The 23,807-nt window shown below is 36.4% G+C and overlaps 3 protein-coding genes across 5 annotated transcripts in view; 2 read left to right on the plus strand and 1 right to left on the minus strand.

The window, feature by feature from the left end:
* LOC137984694 (rab3 GTPase-activating protein catalytic subunit-like) overlaps positions 1–1,799 on the minus strand; it is a 48,767-nt gene extending 46,968 nt beyond the window's left edge. For both annotated transcript variants that reach the window (XM_068831947.1, XM_068831946.1), the window contains exons 1-2: positions 1,635–1,799; positions 1,445–1,497 (exon numbers count right to left, since the gene is read on the minus strand). In XM_068831947.1, coding sequence (XP_068688048.1) covers positions 1,445–1,497; positions 1,635–1,784 — 203 coding nt within the window. In that variant the 5' untranslated portion in view covers positions 1,785–1,799. The remainder of the gene's footprint in view (positions 1–1,444; positions 1,498–1,634) is intronic.
* Positions 1,800–1,882: 83 nt separating this feature from the next.
* On the plus strand, positions 1,883–5,655 carry LOC137984700 (neuralized-like protein 4). Its single transcript, XM_068831956.1, has 3 exons — positions 1,883–2,182; positions 3,211–3,547; positions 5,086–5,655. Exons 1-3 carry the CDS (start codon positions 1,979–1,981, stop codon positions 5,196–5,198), a joined length of 654 nt encoding a protein of 217 aa, XP_068688057.1. The 5' UTR covers positions 1,883–1,978; the 3' UTR covers positions 5,199–5,655.
* A 990-nt stretch (positions 5,656–6,645) lies between these two features.
* LOC137984695 (SPATS2-like protein) lies at positions 6,646–23,386 on the plus strand. Of its 2 annotated transcripts, XM_068831948.1 has the most exons (14): positions 6,646–6,799; positions 6,873–7,007; positions 7,098–7,192; positions 7,299–7,407; positions 7,623–7,675; positions 11,261–11,387; positions 13,661–14,004; positions 14,818–14,873; positions 15,345–15,403; positions 16,470–16,579; positions 17,190–17,292; positions 18,250–18,512; positions 19,756–19,783; positions 20,692–23,386. In XM_068831948.1, exons 2-14 carry the CDS (start codon positions 6,980–6,982, stop codon positions 21,852–21,854), a joined length of 2,538 nt encoding a protein of 845 aa, XP_068688049.1. In that variant the 5' UTR covers positions 6,646–6,799; positions 6,873–6,979; the 3' UTR covers positions 21,855–23,386. The 2 variants fall into 2 exon arrangements, with proteins under 2 accessions (XP_068688049.1, XP_068688050.1); XM_068831949.1 differs by having other exon boundaries at positions 6,738–7,007.
* The last annotated feature ends 421 nt before the right edge of the window (positions 23,387–23,807 follow it).

Genomic DNA, 23,807 nt, shown 5'->3' on the forward strand with positions numbered 1-23,807 from the left:
TGCTTGTTCAGCCTCCCTTAGTTTGGCAAAAACTGTGTTAATTTTCTTAAAATAAGTTTCTTAGGTAAACATTTAATGATAAAAACTAGTAATAAAATGTATGAATAACATAATGACCTCTCTAAAGTCATTTTCAAGTTTGATTGAATGTTGTACATTTTCATTGGTTTTTAACACTTTCATGTTCCCTTGCCTCTAATTCAATCAAACTTGAAAATGACCTCGCAGAGGTGGAAATGTCGTTCTTACTTTTTATCGCTAGTTTTTACCTTTATTCCCCAGTGTATAAGATTGTTTCTTTCCCTACCCTTCTGCTTTGCTTATAGAGTGACTGTTGAACACACTTTAATAATCTGAGATTACTACAAGTCATTAAAACTATATTTGATGGGGAGTTAGGACCATGTGCGAGCAGGCGAGCTACGCGAGCCATGACTGTGAGTCATGCAAGTCAACATGCCAGTCACACAGTTATTGAAAGCTAACCGTTTTAAAATGGGTGCTTAGTAACTGTTTATCAGTGCTATCTGAAATGGGTGCTTAGACTTGAATGCAAATTCGCGTGGCTCGCATATCTCGCTGGCTCGCAGATTGTCCAGCCCATTTGACGGACATTGCTAAAACCATGAAACAGTGAAACACCAAAACACCATGTATGACCCCACCATTGAATACTAACAGAGAAAGGTTGGATTTGACCTAACCCTAACCTCGCTCCTAATTCATTGAGATTAAGATTAGGATTCAGATTAAGACTGAGATTAGGAGCAATACCGTTTTAGGCCCAGTTAGGCCTAAAACAATATTTAATCTCAAATCCAACCTTTGTCGGTTAGTATTCAATGGGGTCATATATGGTGTTTTGGTGCTTTGTTTCGCTGTTTAGTAATGTTAACAAATTGATGTCAGTTTTTCATGCGTCTGTCCTGTCATTGATCATGAATTTCGTCATAACATTGTCAAAGTAGCTGTGGATCCACGAGGCGAATGCCGAGTGGATTCACAGACTACTTTGACAATGTTATGACGAAATTCATTGTCAATAACAGGTCAGATGCATGAAAAACTGACATCAATTTGTTTTTTACAATAACACAATGGCAGAGGGGTCAAAATTAAGTCAAAACACGAGAAGAACACGAGACTAAAATGCGAGAAACATCAATCTGACGCGAGCAATATCGCGTCATAATCGCATAAATTATAAATTCACGAGAATTTCTGCAGTCATTGTAAAATCCATATTTGATGACAGCTAATATTCCACAAAACGTAAATGCTTTTGATTGTAGTGAAAGTGGACTTAGAAATCATGCAACTTCATAGCCAATCCCCTTTAAAAATCTGAACAAAAATGTATTTATGTATGTATGTCACTATGCTAGATAACTCTAATGTTCAACAAATGTGGCATGACCTTCCAAGTCTACATCACTAAGTTTACCTTTCCCAATCGGAAGAAGTGGTGAAATCTGTTATTTCAAATACTTCATCCTCCTAAAATTTTAAAAAAATATAAGACAACATTGCAAACAATCGGTGTTTTCTTTTTTTTTTCATGCCAAGACGTTTTAGTTGACTTTAAATGCGCCATATTTTCAAGCTTTCAAAAAAAGTTGTGTTACCGTCCTGACCTCATCTCCGTCAGCCATGTTGTGTTTTTCCGAGCATGCGCTGTCCCGTAAAAGAAATGTAAATAGTTCAAACACATTTTTGGAACTTTTGCTGGTTCTTCTTATTGTTTCTATAGTCCTTCTTATTTTGCACAAAACCTTATCTGACATATATTATGAAAACTCCTCACAATTATTAAGTAATATTTAAAACTTTGAAAAATTAATTTCTGACGTCATTACCTTGTCCCCAGTCCTTCAGCTTTAGAGTGGCGTCGTTGTGCAGAACTAAACAAAGTGTCCATGAAATGTAGCTTCTTTCTCGATGGTTTCTACAGCGCACTGGTTGCCGTAAGAAGATATTAATGCCTGTAGCTCACGAGAAATGGATTATAGGCTTGCATGAACGTCATGGACGCTATATAACGTTGTCAAATAACAATCGCAGGGCCATCCGCGAGGGTGACACCTATGACCATGGTATGGTATTCAGTGATAGAGCCCTTCATATTGGCGAGGTTTTTCAGCTGAAAATTGAAGAATTAGAATCAAAATGGGCTGGATCACTGGTAAGAAATGCTCGAATAAACGTTTAACATTTTTCTGTTACAATTGTGCGAAGTACATGGGACCTGGTTAAACACAGACGTATTCAGTACAAATGGCATGCTACGTAAGTAGTAGTGCGAAATAATTTGATACACATACCTAAATCTTTATTTCTTTAGTAATGTCTTTGGCGATTCTCCATAAAGGATGTTAACATAAGGTGGTCAGGTTTAGCTAATATATGTCAATTTCTGCAGTTGCTCCAACGAAATTGCAATAAAAGCCTGACTTGACTAGCTCTTCCTTGCGAAATTAAGGAATTGAAAGAGGCAATGTTTACAATCGTAGTAAGAAGTATTTGTTTATTGATTAAGTTACTATTGTAATGTCGTTTGCATATCAAATATAAACACAATCTTTACATCAAAAAGTTGCTTCTTTTGTATTGTCCTTTGATTGAAGTGTACAATTCAGGATGATGTTATGATAAACAGTAATATCAGTATTATTAATATTATTATTACTATGGATTATGAGGTATTGTTAAAGCGCGTTCACGTCGTCTATTTATTGATTTATTTCCTTTCATTTCTTTAATTGAACACTTTTGAATATTACTAATACAGAGATCACAATAATAATAATAAATATTGCAATTGTTGCAGGAATAAATGAGTTAAAATTATCTTTTTGTGCTACAATATTATCTTACTGCTGTCGGCTTCATGGCTTGGTAAATTTCCATCACTAGCCATTTCCACTTTGGTGAATAGTTGTTAATTATTATTGCCTATGAGATCTTTCAATTGGAAATATGAGCTTTTGCCATGTCAGCACTGAGATGGTAACTGTTATACTTATATCAAAGCTAAAGCCAAATTCCCCACCCTACCCTCTGATGGTGTTCAAATTCCCACCCTGGAGACAACAATAATGTGTTCTTCACAGAACTGGTAAAAAATGCCTTTTGGGATGTTGAAGCTTTGAATTAAACTGTACATAACAACAATTTTGTCCTGCAATTAACCACCCTTTTAATATTCCACAGAGATTTGGAATCACTACAAGAAATCCCAACTGTCCACACACAAGGATTGTACGAGCAGCAACAGATTTGTTTACTCCAGATGGCAAGGACTATTGGATGCTGTCTGGCACTAGAATCCACAATGGAGAAATGGAAAAAGAATATAATTTTAGCATTCATTCACTTAAAATTAATGACCTTATAGGAGTGCAGGTTACAAGTCATGGAAATTTAAATTATTTTGTTAATGGAGTAAATAAAGGCACAGCAATGTCTGGAATACCTTGGAAAAAAGAAATTTTTGGTGTATTTGATGTTTATGGCCGGACAAAGCAAGTTTCTCTGAAATATTTTGGAGGTGAGTATGAGCTTTTTATTAAAAGGGGACAAAGTTTTTGAGTGGACGTAGATAGAGACTCCTTGGAGTCGATGGGTTAACAACAACTACAAAATTATATCAATGAATTAAAAGATGATAATTTAGATAATGGTGTGGTAACAGCCCAGGGGAAGGGGAGGAAGGGGGGGGGGGTACTCCTGACAATTTAGGATAGGTATGTGCTTCCAAGGTTCTCAGACCCTGACCCAGGCTATTTAAAGGAAGAAAATGAAGATTTGATACCCTTTTTAAGGCCCAAAAAGCCTTGCATGTACAGCAATACAAGCTATAAACGTCCCTTTAAAACCGCTTTGTTAAACTTGAAAACGTGTATTCAGATGTGCAGTACAGTTTTAATACACCATCTCTATTTTTTTCTGCGTTGGGGTGGATACTGCAACTTAGTGATGCTATCTAAGGAATATCTATAAAGGATGACAATACCAAAAATACCAAAAAGGATACCCTATTTAAGGACTGAGCACCTCAAAAAGCCTACCCTATCAGGCAGCACATATGTTTATAGCATATATAAGAAAATTCCCCCCCCCCCCTTCCTGAAGGGGGAGGGGGGGTGGTAACAACAATGACGAAACTCATATTGGCTTGGTGAAGACTGAGGTGGCTCCTTGAAGGTGGCTCCTTGAAGATCTTTACAGGTACAGTACATCAAAGGTCAAACATATTTCTACATTAATATTAGGAGCAACACATTTTTGAAGTTCATTTGATTACCCTCTTGAAGCTGGTGTAAATTGTATTTTCGCGTAATCACTCACAAGTTTTTTAATGGAGGGGACACAGTTTTTGACTGCTTAAACAAGTTTGATAACTTCAGAAAAAGTGGTTGATCTGCATGTAGATATTATTTCATTTTAGTGCTGCATGCATATTTCCTTCATCCCTCCAACCTTGATTCACCCTGCTAGCAGAGCCTTTCTTTTGCTTGCTCGATTTTGGCGTTCTCGAGAAAGGCTCTGCATGAATCGAGTGAGATCTTTTTTGAATATGCGCTGCATGTTGCCAGGATACAGTCTCGAACCCAAGCCTAATATGCCAGATCTCGCCGCCATCTTGGTTTTTCATGGTACAGCGGGCTCAATTATAACCATCGCTTTTGTCACTAAAGGGATGCTCGCACTGGAATAACCGGTTTGACGAGAGAAAACAAGATTGACTAGTCCAGAAGCTCGGGCTGCGGCGGCTTCAAAGAGTTGACGCGATTCGGGCAGAGCCTACTTTTCTCCTCCTCAGTAAAGAAAAAGACAAAAGGAGGCTCTGCTCGCAGGGTGACCTTGATTATGAATAGGCATAATATTTATTTATTTATTTATTTATTTATTTATTTATTCATTGTTTTGTTGCTCTCTCAAGATGTCCTATGGTTTTAGCTGCTTTGTCTCTGGGGACTGAAAAAAAGTTGTAAGTTTAATGTCTGGTAGCATAAAGAAAATACAAGGAAAAATTCTGTGTTGTCATATTTATTTATTTATTTATTTTTATAATTTTTTTTCTAGTGGAAACCCTTGAAGAGCTCTGCAAGACTGAAGTGCTAAAATGGGTGAAAGATAAGGACAAATTAGATGGGTTACCTATACCAAGAATTCTTACAGACTTTTTAAAAGAGTGATCATAATTTCGTAAATACCTGAGATATTTATGTTGAAAGAAGATGTATTCTACAGTCAAATGAAACAGACCTAGATTTACAACCTGGAAACTTTGATTCTAGGACTTTGCAAGGTTTATCACAGACCAATCTGGATGCCAAAGGATGCTCAAATATTTTTGTGTTGAAAAATGGTGATGATAATCTTTAATCAGTTTTTTTTGTGCGTTGTGTTGTTCATTTTTACATGCATATTAGGTGAACTCAAACCATTCATCTTAAAAAATCAAATATTTGTTTTATGCTCTTTATATATGTAAATAAAGCCTCTTGATGCCAACTTCGCTATGGTTGTGTTTACAAAAACAGTTCACCTTCCGTGAATGATTAAGCCCAAAGGCCTGTTTCTGTTTCAACTGTGTATTTCCCTTCAGGAACTGGTTTTTTTTCTTTCAGCTTTTCTGCCCAAAAATGTAATTTAAGGTTTCCTTGAAAAAAGGGACATTTCAGCCCCTAGGTAACTCCCTTGAGAGATTAAATCAATTTAATTTACTCTCTTTGACTCTAGCCGACTAGTAGACATGTACATGTATATCCTCATTAAGGAGTAGCCCATTTAGCCTGAAAAGATTATTAAGGATTTTCAATTTTCAATTAGACACGTACACAGATGAAACTGATGCCCTTTCCTTTAACGATGGGATAGATTGCGGTTAACATGTGAATTTACTGAGTCATCACTGTACAGTTGATAGGGCAAACTAGGGAAAGGTATTTTCCTTTTTGAGATCGGTAGTTTTCTTGTCATATTCGCATCTTATAACATAACATAACGTAACTGGTTTTGATCTGATCTGATCTGAATGAAAACCCACAGAAAACGTGTTATATGATAGTGACAAATTGTTTGATTTCAAACTCAAAGAAAACAAGAGAGCTTTATTTTTAATACCAGATCCTGTCTTCGAATAACGGCGTGTTTATGACACGTGTCGGGTCGAGTGAGAGACCACCATACTTGTTTTAATCGGCTTGCGTGGTCACGCGAAAAATTTTCAATGGCTTGTTGTGATTTTTTAGCAGTTAGCCTGCCAAAAATCTCAGTAAAATGATTTCAAGCTTAAGTATCTGTTTGCAGAACAAGTACGTCGGAAAATTGTCTTGATTTGATGTTTCATAGCGCAATAAAGATTGATTTTCTAAGCTCAATTTTTTAAAATAATGCTCTTACATTACCAAGGGGCATTGAATATCATGAAATTGTCGAGTGCTAATTGTTAGACAAAGGAGTCATTCGTGTGAATAATTTATCAAGCTTCTTGAATGCGGAATTGTTTGTTTTGAAAATTAAGAAGATGGCCGCCTGCTCGAAAAAGGATCCGATCGTATAACTAACTGTGATTGGACGAGATACATAATACATGTGTGGAGAATACGACTGTTTGGATTTCTCATGGTATCATGACAACAAGGTAGGTAAAAAGAATTGACCTTTCAATCAGTCAGAAAAGACTGGCTTGCGCAATGTTTGGTTAAATAGTTTGTGAGAAGGAAATGCTTATGCAGTGACGTTGAAAGGTTTATTTCGGTTGACAATTGCGCAGTGAAAGACGCGAGTGTGGGTAAGTAAAATTGAGATTTGTCCACTTTAATTGAGATTGGAATTGAAGATTCCCCTTTGTATGTGTTGGAAAGGAGAATTACCGCCTCAATCAGCGCGGAAAGTCTTGTCACTTCGCAGTTTCTAAGCGGGTTTTACACCGCTAGCTGCGCACTCACCGGTACCGACATCACGGTTGAATATGGCAAGGAAGAACTCTTCGAAGCAAGGTAATTACAACTTCCGTATTCTAGGAAACACACTTCTCTTTCCACGAATTTTTTGACTCAACGCTGACTTTTAGTTTTCTTCCCCGATAGGAAATCGAAGAGACTTCTTCGACCAGAGAACTGGTCGAGTTCTTGCAGACCTCAATTTCGCTGACCGCGGGACCTCCGCAAATCTCAAATCAGAGGTGATTTTATGTCACTATTTATCAGTATAAAATATCACCTCATGGATTTTCTGGCCCCGGAGAAAACGTTTATGTCGATTAATTTTGTTTTCATTTTTTTCCAAAGATCGCTTTTATTCGCGAAGCTTTTCCTCTGTTTAGTAAAGAGGACATAACGCTCGTCTTGCAGTCCTGCGACTGCAACGTTGAAATAGCGATTGCTTGTTTCACAAACGGTAAGTGTTAAGAACTTTTTGTGAAATACCGAAGAATTAATTACAGTTTTATTTTTTGCTCTAAGAAATGATTTATTTTGAATATGGAAATGACCCGTGAGTTCGAAATTTCAGTATCAATGTGGACACAATTTCGTCCCGTTTCTACGCATAGAAGAATGCCAAATTCCAACGAATATTCATTAATGGCTCAATTCGTTTCCGTTCCGTTTTAGGTGAAGCTGAGAAGATTTTAAAAGAATGGAATACCCAAGGGAAAAAATCGAAGGTTTTATTTTCTTCATTCTTTCTCTCTCTATTAACCTTTAAGTGTACACATTTTTCCAGCCTTTTAAATTGTCTCGTCACTGAAACGTCGTAAAGTGTATATAAAATATTTAAATGGATCACTGGAAATAACACTTTCAAAGTTCCACTTTGAACGTTTTCTGAGTTTTTGTTCTTAAATAACAGTCAGTTGACCAGATTGAGGAAAATTGGTTAGCAGATTTATAACATTTTCGTTATACTGAACGGAGAAGTTGCAATGGGACAGTTTATTTTGTGACTTAACCCCACAAAAGCGACATAATAGCTCCTCTAGCTATCATCAGTTCTAACAGGAATGTTTATTTTGAAGTTTCATATTTCTGAAAGACGTATATTAGATGTAAAAATGCGTCGGGATTTGCGATTTGCAGCAATCTAGAAACTTCCGGGTACAGTAGTGTTAATATACAACATGTAATTTTCGAAAGCTTGGCGTTAATTGCTCCAATTCCTGCATGATATTTCCTTGGGCTACCTTCTCACAAAATTAGGGTATGCTATATAAAGTAAGAGAAATGTTATTCATCTACATACTGTTGCAAAAAAATGTGTACACTTCCATCTGTGTATATGCAACTGTGTAAATTATATATAATGATTCCATGCAAGGTGGATCTATTGCATAAATTTCATGCTAATTTGAAAAATTTCTATTAAAACCTTACTATTTTAGAGCAGAGTTTGAAAATTAATTGAAGGAGAAAAAAATATAAAATTTGGTCTTGTTTAATGCTCTTGCCTTCATTTCTCTTTCAAGTCTCGTGACAGTTCTTTGCAATACATGCAGTTTGGTGTTGTAAAACTACTGCTATGAATATGGTTGTGATCTGGTGAAGTTAGCAAGTTAATAAATAGTCATTCCTGTTGTTTATATGCATTTAACCTTCATACACCAACAATAATTTATTGAAATTCTAAAAATATTGCGTGTTAGGCCTGGAGAAACGTTGAACTTCACGAGATGAATTAAGTGGTAGTTTGGGTTGATCCAAAGTTTTTTGGGTCGACATAATTTAAAAACATTGGGTCAAACGTCAAACTTAACTTCGGACCAAATGCAAAATTGAATCTCTCAGTCAGCGGGATTCCAGCAAAATGGCGCAAATGAATACACAAAAGAAGTCTTTACATGGTTTGCAGTTCTAGAAAATGATGTTCCATACTGCAGAAAATGCTGATCTTCTATTCCTTTCTTGAAAAAAAATTCAACTAATGTAAGTTGGATTTTTTGCAAATCATGAAGTATACCTATTTTGTGTTTATGAAAACACGTGCCAGCTCTGCTTGGTGGATTGAGTTAAGTGCAATTGATATGATTGGCTGACATCGATGTAACTGTCCAATTGCAGGTGTCTGATTACAGCCAACCGTCCAATTTCACTGTCCAATTACAACCCTACACAATAATTAGTGAAAAATAGAGCAGTTAATGCACCATGAATCAAATTTGATAAAATTGTAATGGTTACGATTAAAGGAAAAACAATAAACCTGGCTTTAGTATTGACTCACTGACCTTTATAAAATGCATTAGTCTTGTTCTTATAATATTATATGGAATCTTTAAAAGTATCGTTGATTCAATCGTTTACTGGTCTTCTGCTGCTGTGATATTCAATGAAAAGTTAATGAACAATATGAGTGAATAGAGTACCGAAGCTAAGTGTGACGTCACAAAAAAAAATTGTGAAATTATGGGATTTGGCGCCATTTTCAAATAGAGCGTCCTTAGAAAAGGGTCCTTGCCAAAAAATCACCTCTTAATTGTAATTCCCAGCCAAAATATAAAGGATGAAAGTTTGATACTGCCTCATATTATAAATCTCTCTAATTTTGAGCTGGTTCCAAACTGAAGGAACCAGAACAAATTTTGAAGGGTTTGTATGGAATGCTTTCAAACTTTGATCCCTTATATCTCCATCGGGAATTGCAATTCAGAGCTAATTTTGGGTGTTAGGGCATCATTTAGGATCCTCTATAAGAATATGACATCATATCCCATAACTTCAAAAAATATGTTTTTGTGACGTCATCACTTCGGTACTCTATTCAAGTAGGACTGGTTGGGTCCCAAACCTTTTCAAAATATTTAGGAGACTATTTTTGGGCCATTGTTCTTTGCCCCTACAATGTAGATCAATCAAAATCTGATAATTTTTTTACACAAGTTACCGTAGCTGTACATGTACAGGCCTAGTAAAACAACAAACACTTTGCAGAATTTGACGTAGCACTTTAATCCAGTACTATTACATGGAGGCTTATGTATATCCGACTCTTCAAGCAACAAAAACTCTCACACCCACTCGCATATAATTTTAAATGTTCCACAGCCTCTTGGGACGTCTCTGATTGCATGCCCATAACATGGCCTGTATTTGTCAGCTTCTACAGTAGCATTATATAGGGATCACCTCACTGGAAAATTAACCAGGAATTTGTTGTGGATATAATAACAGAAAAGACATTTAATTTAGTAAATTATTTTTCTGAGTTGCAGCCATAAAATAATAATTGACTTGGCATCAAGCTTACATGCACAACAGAAATTTTAAATTCCTTGATCTTTGTCCAAAGGACAGCTGTGAATGCTAAAAGCTCAGTAACGATATTAATTTTTTTAGTCAACAGGTGTATTGATCAGGGCTTTCAGCTGATAACACAAACTTGAATTTTTGTGGGAATAAAATTCTTGAAACAAAAACGTTATAACTAATGTTGAATCTCACATCATTCAATTATTAATCACTGAACAATCACAAATGGAGTCAGGATATTGAAAAATAATTAAATGATTAGTAATCGTGATAGCTCACTGAGGCAATAAAGGCAGAAGAAGTCAGGTCAGGCATAGAATGATCGTTTCTTAGTAAATGGACTAACTCTCTTACTGTCATTGAAAGTTTTAATCAATTTTTTTTATACCAGTCAGAACTGGGCTAAAAATGTAGCTGATCAACTGTAATCAAAGTGTTCATATACTGTAGGTGGGGTCAGCAGTGCTGGAAATACTTTTTCTTTATTCACAGGACATATGTCCTTTCAAATCTTCCTTTTGGTCGGACATTTGCCAAATTGGACCCGACATAATTTATTGACTGACACCTTGAAGAAGAGAACTCAAGGTGTGATAATGAGATGATCACTACAGTCATGAATGGTGTCTGATCATAATGTGAAATTGGCCGGACATTTTCAAAATTTGGTCGGACAATGTCCGATGACCGACTGTTATTTCCAGCACTGGGTCAGGGGTCAATTTAATAAAACTTTTACACGTGTAATTTACAAGTACTAGTGTAGCCATTGTTTTAGAGTCTGAAAACAATAACTACACTTATAAATTACACTTGTAAAAGTTTTATTAAATTGACCCCTGGTTTGTAGACACTTAACAAAGAATAATTTAGGGTTAAGAAGTTTCCACAAAGACATAAGTTCTCTCAAGCAAAATGTAAGTTATTGTGAGGTACGGTAAACATGTTTTCCAAGAAAAAGGATGGTTAGAACAAACTGACACTTGTTTTTTTTTTTTTTTTTGTAGAATGACAGCTCTACAAAAAAGAACAAAAGTAAGAAAAGACAGATGCAAGATGGTGAACCTTGCTCTGAGAAAACTGATGTATCACCGAGGAGTAATCAGGGAGAACTACAACAGGATGGCCTTAAAGGTACTTCTGAGGAATAACAGGGATTTATTATCATTTGCTTATCACGTCAAGACCGTGTACTATAAAATGTGGGGTTACTTGTATGTCTACTGTAGAGCCTGCAGACTTGGCCTTGCTTATATTATAATTATAAGGGAAAAGGAACCACATGCAAGGATAACTTTGCCGTATTATTATTATCATGATCAATTTTCTTCTAGACTTTTGTTCCTTACCATCAAGCATTAATACATTGGATCAGCACACTTTTACACACAATGTATTTTCTGATTACAAAAATCAAGGAGAAGTTTAATATGTTGACCCCCAGGGAGTAGATTTGCTATTCGAGGAGGGTCAATCATACTTTAGTTACATCATTAAGTAAAGAAACTACTGTAAAAACGGAAGAGTTAGACATTGTAGAATTATGAGGAGGAGCAAAATTTGTTTTAATTATACAGTCGTTGTCATCTCCAGGATCTGAAATAAAGACTTTTTGATTTGTATTTGAAAGGAATCTTTTGATAATGTTTTAAATGCATTTGGTATCTTATTCCAAATTTTGACACCGACACGTGAAAAAGCCCTTTTTTGTAAGTTCAGTCAAGAGTACTTTGTACTTAAAATAGAGTTGCGACTTGGATGATCAAGCACTGTATTGTAGGTATGAATGTGTGATGTTTTAGTAATTTTAATTAATAGTTTCACAATTAATGTTCACTGGGGTGCTCTGATTGTGCATGCCAACACTAATTTGCTTACCACTTTGTAATATAGAAACGTAACAAGCAAAATTTTTGCTTTGACAAATCAGCCACTCAACTGCCACTTTTGAAGAGTATTAAGAGCTTGTCTTTGCATGTGTGAATAAACTACAGTGCAGCTCGGAGATAAGCAAACCAAAATATACGCAAAAACGCGCATGCGCAAAATGCGTAAACTCATCTAAAAAAACGCGGATGCGCGTAAACACATGCAAAAAGGCTCGTTAGTATTTATGGGCTCTTCTATAATTGCCTTTCTTTTGTCACCATAGAATAATTTTCTGATTACAACAGGTACAATTTTGCTTTCACTTCAGGTGCAAACTTTTTCTTCAAAGGCTCAATGATGTGATGATCACATTTATTTGATTTTTCTGCAAGGAAAAGTATTGGGTTAATTTTGGGCACATGCCGGCAAGAGGCCATCGTGATGTGATTCGGGACATAAGTCGCTGGGCAATTCAAACGGTGAAATGCTCTCAGGTCAAAGAAAAAGTTTTTGTAAACCTTTCTATGATAAATTATTAAGCATTAGACTTTCTTTGTAACCCAATGAAGTTGTGTTTTTGGTTAATGGCAGTAACAAGACTGACTGATTGATTGCTAATAAAAATTATTACTCAGTAAGTATGGGACAATGGTCAAGACAGTTCAAAATTCAAAATGGCCAGGCTACAAATGTACCTAATAGTCTGTCCTCTTATTCTAAAGGACCTTTATTTCTTGCAAGTACTGATATAAGAACATGTAAAATAATATTTATTTAGTATTTGTTCAATGTAATCTACAATAATAATAATAACAATAATAATCGTCATCATCATCATCATCATCATTATTATAATTATTATTATTATTATTATTATTATTATGATTATTATTATATTTATCATTATCCTTATTATTATTATTATTATTATTATTATTATTATTATTATTATTATTATAGGTCTATCACTACTTAATGCAGGAAATGTTACTGAGTATCGGGACACAGCCTGTGGCCTAGGATACTCTATGCCATCTGTTTTGTCCTTAAAACTGTAAAATTAAGTGTCCAGCACTCTTTGCAAAATCTTTCCTGACCCCGGCAAGGTTATTCCTTGTAAAATAAAGTTCCATGCAATATGGCATTCCCAACTGTCTCTGCCACATTTCATATCCTCTCAATATTATTATTATTATTATTATTATTATTATTATTATTATTATTATTATTATTATTATTAAGCTGATGACACACGGTTCAACATCCTGTAACATTTGTTGCTCAACAAACGTTGAACCATGTTGCACAGACGTGTTGAATGGAACAGAGCTTATCTCTATTTTCATTCAACAACGTTCAACGTGTTGAATGGCATATTTCAACATTCAACATGCCATGACACACTGTTCAACATTTGTTGAACAACAGCTGCAACATTTGTTGATCAACAAATGTTGTTCAAACCGTGTATCACCGGCTATATCATCGTTGTTGTTGTGGTTGTTTTGGCTTCATAATGATGTTAATTTGAATTGCAGATGCAACAAGAAAGTCTGAAGATTTCCCAAAAAATGCACCGCCTACATCAACTATGACTTTAGACTGTCCTTCGTCATCACAAAATTCCCTTTATCTGCCATCACCAGCAAGCTCTGACATCTCCCTTCCTTCATCCATCACTGAGCAACCAGCAAATGGTGTCCCAGACCTTGAGATTGTAACCAAGCCCTCCTTACCACAAGACAACCCTGGTGACGTATCTCCAACTCATTTGAAGTATGAAAGAATATTGTCCACTGGTCCAGATGCTCTCAAAAAGACACTGAAAGATCTGCAACGATCCAGTGTTTCTCTTCCAAGATTTCAACTTCTTTTAGAGGAGGTGAAAGCAAAATTAATGGAACTTTCTGAGCTTACATGTACACCCTTTATGCAACAATGTCCTCTCTGTTGGAGATTCCATGATTTATGAGTCAAATGGTCAATGAGTCATGAGTGATGAGTCAATGAGACTCAGTCAATATGGCAATAATTTATTGATTAAGCCTAAGCCCTCGTTTCAGTGATTAGGCCTAAGCACTCTCTAAAATTTTAGCTTTCAATTTATGGGTTAGGGTAACTGAACTAACTCATTGACTCATTGACTCATGACTCTTGACTCATTGATTAAATAAATAAATAAATAGGTCTTTATTGTTTTTTAAGCAAAAATACATGCTAAAACAAGAACAGTTACCTTAAAAATAGCCGAAAGAATTAATTAGAATTACAAGGCTATTGACATTACATTAAATAGCTACTCTATCTTTGAAAAAAAGCCTGTTAAAAAAACATTGTTTAAAATGCTGGGTATTAACCCTAGGGAGTTGACTACTAGGAACTCGGAGGCGCGCTGAGCTTTCTTTCATTTTGGGGACAGAAAGTTACAGAGGGTGACCGTGCATACCGGAGATCTTCTTGAATAGCAAGCGATTAGCCTCTTCTAATACGCCATATATGTCAATTCGGTACAAAACATATTTGCGTTTAATTCACTGACTCATAAAATACTTGAAACTCTCTCTGCTACAAGTCCTTTTATTTCCTATGACATTGGTTATGAGAGATAATGATAATAATAATAAATTTATTGTAAAACTCATACAGTTTAGAGTGGGCAAAATGTGGATTTGTATTCTGTAAATCCCTTTTTTAGGAATGTGAAAAGTCTTTCAAGGCAATCAGACAGACCTTTGAAGAACTAAGACATTGGTAAGATGGCAGGATATGTTATGCTTGGGCATTTTAATGCTCTTTAATGTCTCTGTTCCTTATGTTTGTGTGCTAACTACTAGTTATGAGCAAACATTAAATCCAGTTGGCGTTAATGGGGGAGCACTGCCTTGCATTAGGTTAGCCTGTGCGACTTCCAGTGATTGTGTGACAAAGGAACCTCACTTATCTCCTTGGTAGTGACAACAAAGCTGCAAAGTTTGAAGCAAGAATACAATAAATCCTTAGTGTTGCTGTCCTTGGCAACTCGACGGCACAAACGCTACATTGAAAACAGAGCCACCATGAAAGGGTTACAGATAATATTGTCACGAACCATTAACTACATTTTACTTGCGTGACAGTAAAATTGCCTTATGCACTCACTGTGCATAAGAGCATTAAAATTATGTTGAACTCGATCTGTTATCACATTTTTCATTCATGTTGAATGTATTTTGTTCATTTCAGCCTTAGAGACAGAGAATCACTTCTTCTCGCTCAAATGGAAGACTTTAAGAAGCAAGCTGGTAAGTGTTTTGCATTCTTTGCATCAAGTTATCGTTCTGAATATAAACGTTTAGTGTGTAAATTTGAATCAGTTTACCACAAAGAAGCAAATAGGCATCATTCTTCACCCATTCACTACTAGTACTCAGGTGCCCCAGAACTTCCCCCGCTGATGAGTAAAATTGTCTGGCATTAAACAGAGTAAAATTCCCACTAACTCCTGGGAGAAAATGGGTTAATCGAAAATTAAATTTTAATATGTTCTGGTGAAACAAGAAAATATTAGGGTGAATGGGGGTGCCATTACTTAATTTACTGGAAACTTTGGAATCACAAATGATGCACTTTAACCCAATGGCTCCCAGGGTTTCCTGATTGACAAGTAAAATCATCTGGCATTACATGTAGACAGAGTAAAATACAAAGTATTGCCAGTTAAGGCCGGTTTGGACGTCAAAGGGTTCAAGGGGACATAGTTTTTCAGTGAGTGATTAACCCATTGACTCCCAGGGGTTCCCCATTGATGAGTAAAATCGTCTGGTGTTAGAGTAAAATACTACATGTAAGTACGGCCAGGTCAGGCTGGCTTGGGAGTTGAACGGTTAATAATAATAATAAGTTTATTTTATATAGTGACAATATCCATAATGTTCAACACCACTTTACATGATTTGAATATCTATACACATGAATTACAAAAGTATAAATATATTTATATTAATTTACTTTATAATTTGAATAAATAATTCATTAAAAACAATTATGATAATATTAAATAAATAATAAAAATAAATAAAAATATTATAAAGTCTATATTACTGAAAAAACTTAAGAAAAAAAGAAAGGCAAGCTGATTATTCAGGATATGCTTGTTTGAAGAGCCAGGTTTTTAATAAGCTTTTGAAAATGGAAACAGATGCACAGAATCGGATATTTTGAGGTAGACTATTCCACAGCTCAGGAGCTGCGCAAGAAAAAGCTCTCTTACCATACGAGTTAAGATTGTAAGAGGGCTTACATGTAGACAGGTTATACTAAAAAATTTTGTGTGATTATAACTTACAATGTATACATGTACTTTCTTAGTTGAGTTGCTGGAACAAAGGCAGGAGAATGCCGCAGCCTTAAAGCTGAAGTCAGAACGTGTTGGGGGAATGACAGAATCTGATGTAACACAATTAAGAAATGAAATAAAGGTATTTCAACATTTTATGCATGTACATTGTAGCTACTTTTGAGACTATTTTGGAGAAACTAAAACATTAAATGGGGAGCTAATCTGAAGCACTCTATGTTTTTGAGGCACTGGCAAAATTAATGTCAACTGGAAATAAGATGATTAAATTCTTTTTATTAAACTTGTCTTGACATTACTACATTTACATGTATATTCATTTGATAAGTATCTTTATCACTATTAGAAATAATTAGTTTATGTTAAAATCTGAGGGAAAGTCTGTCCTGGCATGCAAAAAAATGTTCGCTTCAGGTTTCTGTTCATGGTTCAAAATTGTTGCATGCTTAAGCTCCCTAACAGTGATTAAATTAATAAATTAACAAATAACTAATAAATTTTATGTTGAAATGAAAAGTTATAGTCATATAACGTACTAGTTAAGAGATTAAAATAAATGATTTTCACATGATGTTGAGAAAAACAATGTATCATTAAAAGTAGTTATTTGTAGTCTTCTATAGATCATTTATTTGGCATTTCACTATTTTTTTCTAATTGCTTTTAACCTGTAGTGCTCATGCTAATGCTTGATATTCTTCAATACATATTAATTGAACTGTTTACGGTAGAATTTTGTTACTGAGCGGAAGATTGACGAGGAACTGGCAAAAACAACACGTTTCTTGGGGGACAAGGAGCAGCTCTTGACTATGATAAAGACTTTTGGTGGAGGTAGGTTGGTTACGTTATTCATTAAACAAGAATTAACAACTTTGTCGTTAGTTGAGGTTGGGTGCCTGAAACGTCCAGGGTCCAGTTGTTCAAAAGGTGGATAGCTATCCACCAGATAAATCACTATCCATTGGGTAGCGCAATTGTCTTCGCTATTACCTATCCACTGGATAGTGATTTATCTGACGGATAACGCTATCCATCATTTGAACAACTGGGGCCAGGAGCTTCCACTACTGGTAACCAGCTCCTAACAACCCATCCATGAGCCCCCACTCAGCACTGGAGACCGGCATCCATCACAGTGATGAAAACAGTGGAAAAGGGGTGGGAAGGGGACACTCTTTTTCCGCTACACAGCTTCAACACTGTGGTTACGCCCTACAGTGCACAAGAGCCAGAAGTCACGGTACATGCACGGACCTGACAACACCACTGACCACAAGTGGCACATAACCCCTCCTGTTGTTAACTCTGTTAAATTACATTTAACTGCATTGAAGGCAACAAAGAAAGAGAGAAGTGTGAGTTGTTTCAAATCTAGAGCCTGGAAGTGCTATTTTGTCATACCATTCAGGGTCAGATCCAGGAGAGGGGCCTGGCTCCCCTTATTTTTGGATGTTGAAAGTAAAGCCCTTTTTAAACTGTCTTGCACTTTTTGCAAACAACACCACCAAAAAACATGAGCACTCCCCTCCCTCCCCTCCCCCCTCCCCCTCCCCCTTAGCTCTTTGTCTGGGTCCACCACTGCCATGATGTCATGATGATTTTACGAGTATTGACATTTAATACAACAGCACAGATTTGTTGAGCTTGTGATCTTCTAAGAGTATCTAGACTAAGTAAGGAAATCCCTGCATAAGGATTGAAAAAGTATGAGGTACATACTTCAAGAGGAGGGGGACATTATTGGTTATAGGTTTTGAACTCATTGTATTTTCTGTCAATGAATTTCAGTTGCACCTATTAAAAGCTGTTATAGCCCTGTGACTTTAAACCCACCTTCACTACCAACAAAGAAGCCAGACGCAAAACCTGGTAGTGGGAAGGTAAATCAGCCTGCTAACACAGCGGCATCATCAGTTCCCACAAGTAATGATGTGCCTGCCATCATATTGCCAAATACAAATGAGGATTCTGTTAGTAGTGTGTCGTCTCACAAGGCGCTCCAGGAGGTGGCTGAATTACATGCAAGGCTTCAAGCAGCTTTGGAGAAACAGGTATGAAACAGTGCCACAAGGTCTCAAGGGCTCTAACTCAACAACAGATATCATGCAACCTTAGGAACACCTTGCACGTCAGCTTATAGCATAAGGCCCATCAGGCCGGCGCTTATCTCTGGTTACTGTAGCGTGAAGCGACTAAGGAGTATTTCTACTCCCCCCTGAATGGGATGCTAGTCCATCCCAGGGTTACCCCCAGCAATAATTTTGCCGGTACCCATTTATACACCTGGGTGGAGAGGGGCACCGTGAGAGTAAAGTATCTTGCCCAAGAACATAACACAATGTCCCTAGCCAGGACGCGAACCCCAACTACTTGATCCAGAGTCGAGCGCACTAACCATGAGGCCACTGTGCCTCTCCTTATAGCGTAAGGGACGAATAATAAATTATTATTGAAAGCACTGATCAGGAGCCGTCCTTTTTGTCACAGTACGATTACACCCACAGTCTCGCAAGTTACATGTAGAGCAACCGTGTTCAACCTGATATACAGTACAACAAACAATAATTTATCAATAACCAAACAATAAATAATAAGCTAAGCAGCGCTGCCAGCTCTGTCTTGTTGCAATGTATAGATGGTTTTCACTGTGACGTCATCAAATTCTACAATCAAAACCACAATGTGTTTTGAATTTTTATCTTTTGGTGGTTGAAGATGACCTAGAAAGAAATCTTTTGCCAGGTTTCCAGTTCCATGACGTCTTTTATTTCAAAAATACAGCATTTAGAATTCTGAATTGTCACCTTGCATGACAACATGATACAAAGTTATTTGTTTGGAAAAAGAATGTCTCCTATCCCTATGAATCTCAGCAGTTTGAGCATTACAAGTACATTAGGAGATGTATTTTATCTCATGAGGGAAAAGTAAGCGCTTTCATCACTGAGTAAATTTCAGATGTTCGTCCAGATTTCTGGCCGACATATTGGTGCACAACAGTGTTGCACCAACATGGTGCCTCCATACAAACCTCTATAAAGGTTTACGCTTCAACAAATAACTCAGAAACAATGTACCACACAGACCTGAGTATTCTTTAAGTGATTTATAAATGTGTCTCCTACAACATTCCAAGTTTTTTGGCTTATTTCATTGAACGGTTTCGATTTTATTTTTTTGTTGTGTGACAGTGAAAATGATATATTAGGCTGGATGCAAATACACTGGTAAAACAATACTCCAATAATTTCCATTCGTACTGGCATTGTTTCTAATTTCCTTCACTTTCGATAGGGCCTGTCATCTACTGGGAATGCACAAGGTGAGTGCTTTTGGAATACAAAAATTAATATTGTGATGAGTTAATCCATTAACTCCTGCCTGTTGAGAAGTATTTTTGCTTGTGATTTCTTCAGTATTAAAAGAGGCATTTTGCTACTGATATTCTAGTATACCACATACATGTAGTGGTGTTTTCTGTGATCCATTACTGAGCAGATACAAAGTAACATGGGCTGTATTAATTTGTTTTGGATATTTAAAGGAAACCTCCACTAAAACAAGAATACAACTTTAAAACATTTAACATAATGTTTACAATGAAAATTGTTCAAACGTTTTCCAATGGAATCGTTTGTATCCGAAATAAATGGATTTCAAAAACGCTTGTTTTGGTTTTCAAATTTCCTGGGCGCCACCATCTTGAATAATTGTGACATGTTATGGTTGCTCTTTTGTATTTGCACAAAGAGCTTTTGTTTTAAAACAATAGGGCAACCATGAAATGTCACAATTATTCAAGATGGCGGCGCCCAGGAAATTTGAAAACCAAAACAACCATTTTTAAAATTTATTCATTTCGGATAGAAACGCTCCCATTGGAAAACGTTCGAACAATTTTGATTGTGACTATCATGTTAACTATTTTAAAGATATATTCCTGTTTTAGTGGAGGTTCCCTTAAGGAACCTATCATGACATTTATTTGTGCATAAATTATGTTCTCTAAAGGCCCATCAAGATAATTCCATAAGTAACATAGTTTGTTTTAAAATATTTTTTCTTGTACTGCTCATCAAGGCTGTTAACCCTTTTCATCTCTGTATCGGCCACACTGAATCGAGTAAAATAATTATTGTCTGGACTGTAATATCTGTAAGTCTCATTCTAAGGAAGCAAAAGGTTGAGTTATACATCCTAAGCAAGATGCATTGCTTATGTCTTATCTAGGAGAACAAAAGCAATCAAGACCTGATAACAGAAGGAACAGACCAAGTTCAGCCTCGCAGAGACCTAGTCATCAGCAGACACGTCCTCGAAGACCGCAAACTGCTGTCACACAAGGTCAGCAGAGGACAGAACAAAATGCGCATCATGACAGGCATACAAAAATGCAGTCAGCTGAGCCAAAAGGACCTCGACGAGAAAGGAATGATCGTCAGTTTGGTGGAAACTCTAGAAGAGGTAATCAGCATCCGTCAAGGAATAATGGCTCCAACACTTCTGATGAAAAGAAAGGAACACTGAAAGCAGAATCTGTGCTCTCTTCTCAAAGGTCTTTAGAAGGAGAACAACAGCAGATGGCATTTGATGGAAAGAAATCAAAAAGTGTTGATAATGACAAGGCACAGTCAAGACAACCTGAATTAAATGCCAGAGACTTTGTTCAGTCAGGTAGCAAGAATCAACAGGCAAAAGGACAGAGAGAGAGTGGCAACAGGAATAGAAGGGAAGAGAGGAAAGCTGATTATGAAGTCCACAGTGAGAGAGTACCATCAAAGGTATTGGGGGAGAAAAGCATTTCTCAGGAAATACCTGTTGAAAAGGGTCCTCAGGGAATTGAAGAGAATACGGTTAGTTTGGAACCAAAACTTAATTCTGATGCCAATGGAAACACCAAGGGTGAAACCAAGGGTAATACTTCTGTTGAAAGGAGTATTGAGAAACACGAGACAGTTATGAATGGAGTGAAGACAAGTACAGGGAACAGTGTTACAGAGCTTAATGTTGAGAAGGCCCATGGTGGAAATAATGTGATTAATGCCGCGGCGCTACCCCAAAGGCAAGATAGGGGTTCTAGGAGAAGGGGTCCACAGAAAGACCGAAAAGGTGGGCCTGGTTCTAGGCCCAAACCAAATAGGAACTTAAATGGAACCAAGCCAATTGAAAATGGAGTTAGTTACACTGGCAAAGAAGAGAATGGTGTTGAAGATAGTGGGCTTGGGAAAGCAGTGGATGATTTACCACATAAGAAGTCACCTTCGACTGGGAGAGAAAGCAAGAAGAGCTCTCCAGTTCATGAAAATGATAAGGAGTTAGATAAAGCTAATTCGCCAGGTTTAAATGGACAAGTTCATGTTAAAGAACTTATAGAACACAGTATAGGTCGTTGACACTTCAAGAATTTTGATTGGGGCCATCAGTGATGTCATCAGTGATGTCATCAGTGATCAGTGATGTCATCAGTGTTTATGGCACACCTATTGTAGGGTATAGTAGTACTGTATAATTATGTAGTTCTTCAGTGTTTTAGAGACTCGTCACAGTTGCATAACAATAATTATTGTCCATTTTAAAGGAATGCCAACAACGGTGGCAACACTGACAAAAAACTCTAAATGAGGAAAAAATTGTTTCGTGTTCGGCATGCATATTCATCACCATGTGTGGCAAAACATTGTGAAATAACCAAACTTGGAAGGCAATTGCGTCAATCTTTCGGTCTGTAACTGCAATGGCTTTTAATCCAGTGCAAGGTTACTTTTCTGAAATTGTTAACCCTTTCATTCCAATGATCAAAACATTAATTCTCCTAACTAGTGCCATGGATTTCTTTGTAGAGCTGTCACAAGAATTTGGTGTTATATCAAGATCACACCTCTTAAGCTGATAATGTTTGTCATTCTCAATACCTGTCTGACTGACATTTCATTGAATTGTGAGGAGAATTTATGTACGGATCACTCCTGAGAGTTGAAGGGTCACCAAAAGCCAAGAATAATCTAAAATTAGCAAACAATGCCAAAATATTACCAAAGCACCATATTAAAGGGCAAGGTGATTTGGGCAAATGCACTCTGTCCATTCTTTTTAACCATAAGTTACCTTGTAATATATATATAACAAAAAACATTAGAGATTTACTTCAGCCCAGTACATATAGAAGGAAGGGCTAAAGTTATGACAAATATGAAGCAAAGTTGGAATTTCTAGAGTGTAGGAATGGGAGAAATTTGTTAATATAAAACCAAAGTGGCCATTTGAAGTGTTAAAAAATATTTTCTTTAGCAACAAATGTACTTAGTGCACAAATATAGTAATAATTGTTTATTTTTTGGTATTCAGTGGGGTTTTGCCCATTGATAGTTTTGCACACAAGGTCTTTGAATCTTGGACATAAGTGGGTCTTTGGGGAGGGAAGAATATTATTTCGTGAGTTATATGAAGAAACGAAAAAATGAACAGTCCTGCAACCTTAAATATTGTGTAAGTAACAAAAAGGCTGTAGTGTCAGGAGATTAGAATTATCTATATCATTCATTAAGAGGGTATCCCTCCCATCTGCAATACCATCTGATTGTTTCAAAGGTTTTTAGAATAATGTTTCTTCAATGAAATGTAACTGTTAGAGTTAGTTAGACCTTAGTGGTCTGGGCTCAGTTTTTGCAATGGTGGATACACCTCAGGTCATTGTTCAATGGATTGGTTTTGATGTTACTTAGCCACTCGGTAATGGTATATCCTATGTGTACTGCTATTTATCTTTTTCTCAATCAAGACGTGGCGTTGAGATTATGTGGATGTGATTAAGATTAGCCTCTGGGTAATTATACTGCAACTTTTGTGATATAGAATTACCACACAGAAAATCACTCAATTTCACCTTAGTATCAGTGCAAATAAAACACTAAAATTGATAAGAGACCTCTAGAGTAAAGTTAACATTCTGAAGAGCGTTTATTCTGATTGGGGCATTTCATAGAGTATCGAGTATTTATGAGTCAATGAGTTAGTGCAGTTACCCTAACCAATAAAATGAAAGCTAAAATTTCAGAGAGTGCTTAGTCCTAACCACTGAAACGAGGGCTTAGGCTTAATCAATAAATCATTGCTATATTGACTGCGAGTCTCATTGACTCATGACTCATTGACCATTTGACTCATAAATCATGGGACCTCCATTTCATAACAAATTTCTCTGTAGCTTTAATTGGAACTGTCCCACTCTGGGGATTTCATCCAAAGCTTTGACATCGGGGACCACCTTGTGCACCAAAGAAAGAAACCGTTAAGCATTCATCTTAAAAGTCAAACCTACAAGATCCACTGTACGACAAAAACAGAGC

This window comes from Montipora foliosa, chromosome 14 (genome assembly GCF_036669935.1).
Source record: "Montipora foliosa isolate CH-2021 chromosome 14, ASM3666993v2, whole genome shotgun sequence".
Classification (NCBI taxonomy): Eukaryota; Metazoa; Cnidaria; class Anthozoa; order Scleractinia; family Acroporidae; genus Montipora; species Montipora foliosa.